The sequence below is a fragment of the Otolemur garnettii genome, unplaced genomic scaffold (assembly GCF_000181295.1).
Source record: "Otolemur garnettii isolate 467f Iridium unplaced genomic scaffold, OtoGar3 scaffold00033, whole genome shotgun sequence".
Classification (NCBI taxonomy): Eukaryota; Metazoa; Chordata; class Mammalia; order Primates; family Galagidae; genus Otolemur; species Otolemur garnettii.
Genome location: NW_003852428.1, coordinates 15,017,038 through 15,020,019, shown reverse-complemented (window position 1 = coordinate 15,020,019; position 2,982 = coordinate 15,017,038). Strand labels below are relative to the sequence as shown.

The 2,982-nt window shown below is 42.0% G+C and overlaps 1 protein-coding gene across 2 annotated transcripts in view; it reads right to left on the bottom strand.

The window, feature by feature from the left end:
• The window catches only part of FAM173B (family with sequence similarity 173 member B), an 18,271-nt gene that overhangs the window by 9,737 nt on the left and 5,552 nt on the right, over positions 1-2,982 (bottom strand). The window contains exon 2 of one of the 2 annotated variants that reach the window (XM_023513085.1): positions 207-496. In XM_023513085.1, coding sequence (XP_023368853.1) covers positions 207-496 — 290 coding nt within the window. Of the gene's footprint in view, positions 1-206; positions 564-2,982 lie in introns of those variants that run through there. The other variant, XM_023513084.1, reaches the window with a different exon arrangement.

Sequence of the window (2,982 nt, the reverse complement as noted above, 5' to 3'; positions counted from 1 at the left end):
AAAAAAAAAAAAAAATGGAGCTAAGAGTCAAGTCAAGGACTCAATACCACTTACAACAGCTACAAAGAAAATAAAATACCTGGGAATATTTCTGGTATTCTTGGGCTAACAGATGTGACATAATGAAATGTTAAGTTATGGAGTTTCACTATCTTATGTTTTAACAATTCTGTTTCCAAACCTTAAAGTATTTTAGCAAAACTCACAATCCGTCCATCGCCACTGCCAATGTCTACCAGGGATCCTCTTCTACATCGCAGCATTTTCACGACATTTTCAATCTGCTTTGTAGTTGCGGGTACAAAAGGCAAACAGACTTTTCGGAGGGCTGGTGTTACAAACGGTGTGGCCACAGCATACACAGCCACCAGAGTCCCACCCACCATCCCGGTAATTAAGAACCCCCAATTGCTTTTCTTCAAACTGCTGTCTTCAAAACTTGCAGGTGAAACATGCCGTGGCTGACTTTCCTCTTGAAGTGTTCCTGGGTGTACACCTAGAGGGAGGGCAAGCAGAAGATTTTTATGTAGCACCAAATCTGAAGTCCAAGATAGCATTTTTTTTTCTCTAATTCTTATGGACAAATAAACTCGTGTTTTTTGTTGCAGTTTCTGGCCAGGGTTGGGTTTGAACCCACCACCTTCAGCATATGGGGTCAGTGCCCTACTCCTTTGAGCCATAGGTGCCACCCAACTCGTGCTTTTTAAAGATGCATAATTTTGCTGAGTACACTAAGCCACAAGCGTAGGATCCCACAATGAGGTCTAAATTCCATTATAAAATTAAAGTGTTTGGGGAAAAATTATTCAATACTATTAGAAGACTGAAATCTTTTCTTTCATTATGTTGAGACTGAAATCTCAACATAATGATTTTTTGTTTGTCTAGGAGTCATCCTTAGAAAACAATGTTTTCAAACTTATCTGGTAATGTATAATTCAATATCCATTAGTACAAGTTTAAACCATGAATTTCACATTTTTATGTTCTGAATAAACAAAGCCTCACCAACAAATAAGCATAAAAATACATAATTATTATCCCATTTCAAATAGGATAAAAGGATTCCATATCAAAATTGGTCTGGCATCTGTAATCCCACTGCACAAATACAATTTTAAAGTAACACAGAAGACAAAAAGCAGATTTTGCCAAACATCTTTGAAAAGTATGGTAATAAAGAGACTTTTTTTTAAGTGTCTCACTCCCTTCCCCTGGGTATAGGGGCATCATAGCTCACAGCAGCCTCAAACTCCTGGGCTCAAGAGATCCTCCTGGCTAGCCTCCAGAGTAGCTGGGACTACAGATGCCTGCCACCAAGGTTGGCTAATCACTTTGCATTTTGATGGGTCTTGCTCCTGCTTAGGCTGATACAGAGATTTTTAAGGAAGATCCAAAAATAATAAGAAATAAAATAATTGTTTCAATACTACCATAAGTATGGAATAAAGCAAACAAACTCCAATCACTGAGTACCAAGAAATGAATGGTAGCTTAAATATGCTCCTCTTGAGTTTTATCCTTTAACATTCTTTCTTAATTGGATCTCAAGTTTCTGAAACTGATACTGATTTAAAATTGATGTTGAAATTGATTAGTGGTGAACCCAGCACAGGAGGTATGAGCCAGACTCCAGCTCAGCCACCTTCCTAATGGTGTGACCGGAATCCCTTGTCTTTGTTCACCTGGGGCTTCCTCCTCTGCAAAGTGGGACTCGCAGGGTTGCCATGAGGCCAAAACGAAGGATGCTGGCAGAGCACACAGCACAGGGCTGCACACAGTTCAAGGTTTCCTGTAACTGCTGTAAGAAATTACCACAAACTCAGCAACTTAACACACTTCTATCATCATGCAGTTCTGGAGGTCAATCTCAAGTGGCTGGCAGGGCTGTGGTCCTGGAGGCTCTAGGGCAGGACTGATGTCCTTGTTTCTTCCAGCTTCCCTGGCTTTTGACCACAGATCTCCCAAACCTCTCTGCTCCATAGGGACACCCCTCACCTCACTTTCCTGCCTTTCTTTCTTTCTTTATGGGGACACCCTTGCAATGACATTGGACCCACCTAGATAATCCAAAATAATCTCCCATCTCAAGATCCTTAATCATGTCTAGGTGGTTAGAGGAATTAGAACATGGACATCTTTGAGAGGGACCGTTATTCTGCCTGCCACACCATGAACACCAGGCTGGCATGCTGGCACCCCACAGTGGTCACACTCCAGGGCACTGGCCAACTGCCAGCATCCTCCCCTCAGCATGGCTTTGCTCTTCTTGATTCCTGAGATCCCGTAAAGTGAGTTTTAAAATTGGTTGCATAGCAGAAAACCAATTTGGGGCAGGGGCAGTGCTACTGGGGCTAGTGAGAAAGGTGAAACAGAATGACAAAGCTGATAGTGTTTGACAGAAAGCAAAAGCTTTACATAAGTTCAGCTACAACTCTGGCATTGCACAGGGAAAATGACAGGCTATCTTGGAGCTTTCTCAGGTTCAGTTCCAGACCACTGCAATAAAGGGAGTCTCACAAAAAAGCAAGCCACACACATTTTGGTTTCCCAGTGCACATAAAAGTTATACCTGCACTATACTGTAGTCCATTAAGCATGCAATAGCATTGTCTAAAACAACAATGTACATACCTTAATTTTAAAACATCTTATTGCGGAAAAATGCTAACAATCATCTGAGCCTTCAGTGAGTCCCAATCATTTCACTGCTTAGGGTCCTGCCTCGATGTTGATGGCTGCTGACCAAGCAGGGCGGTGGTTATTGAAGGCTGGGGTGACTGTGGCAATTTCATAAAATAAAATAACAATGAAGTTTGCTGCACTGCCTGACTCTTTCTTTCATGAAAGTTTTTCCTGTACTGTGCAGTGCTGTTTCATGGCATTTTACTCACAATAGAACTACTTTCAAAATTGGACTCAATTGGGCGGCACCTGTGGCTCAAAGGAGTAGGGTGCCAGCCCCATATACCAGAGGTGGCG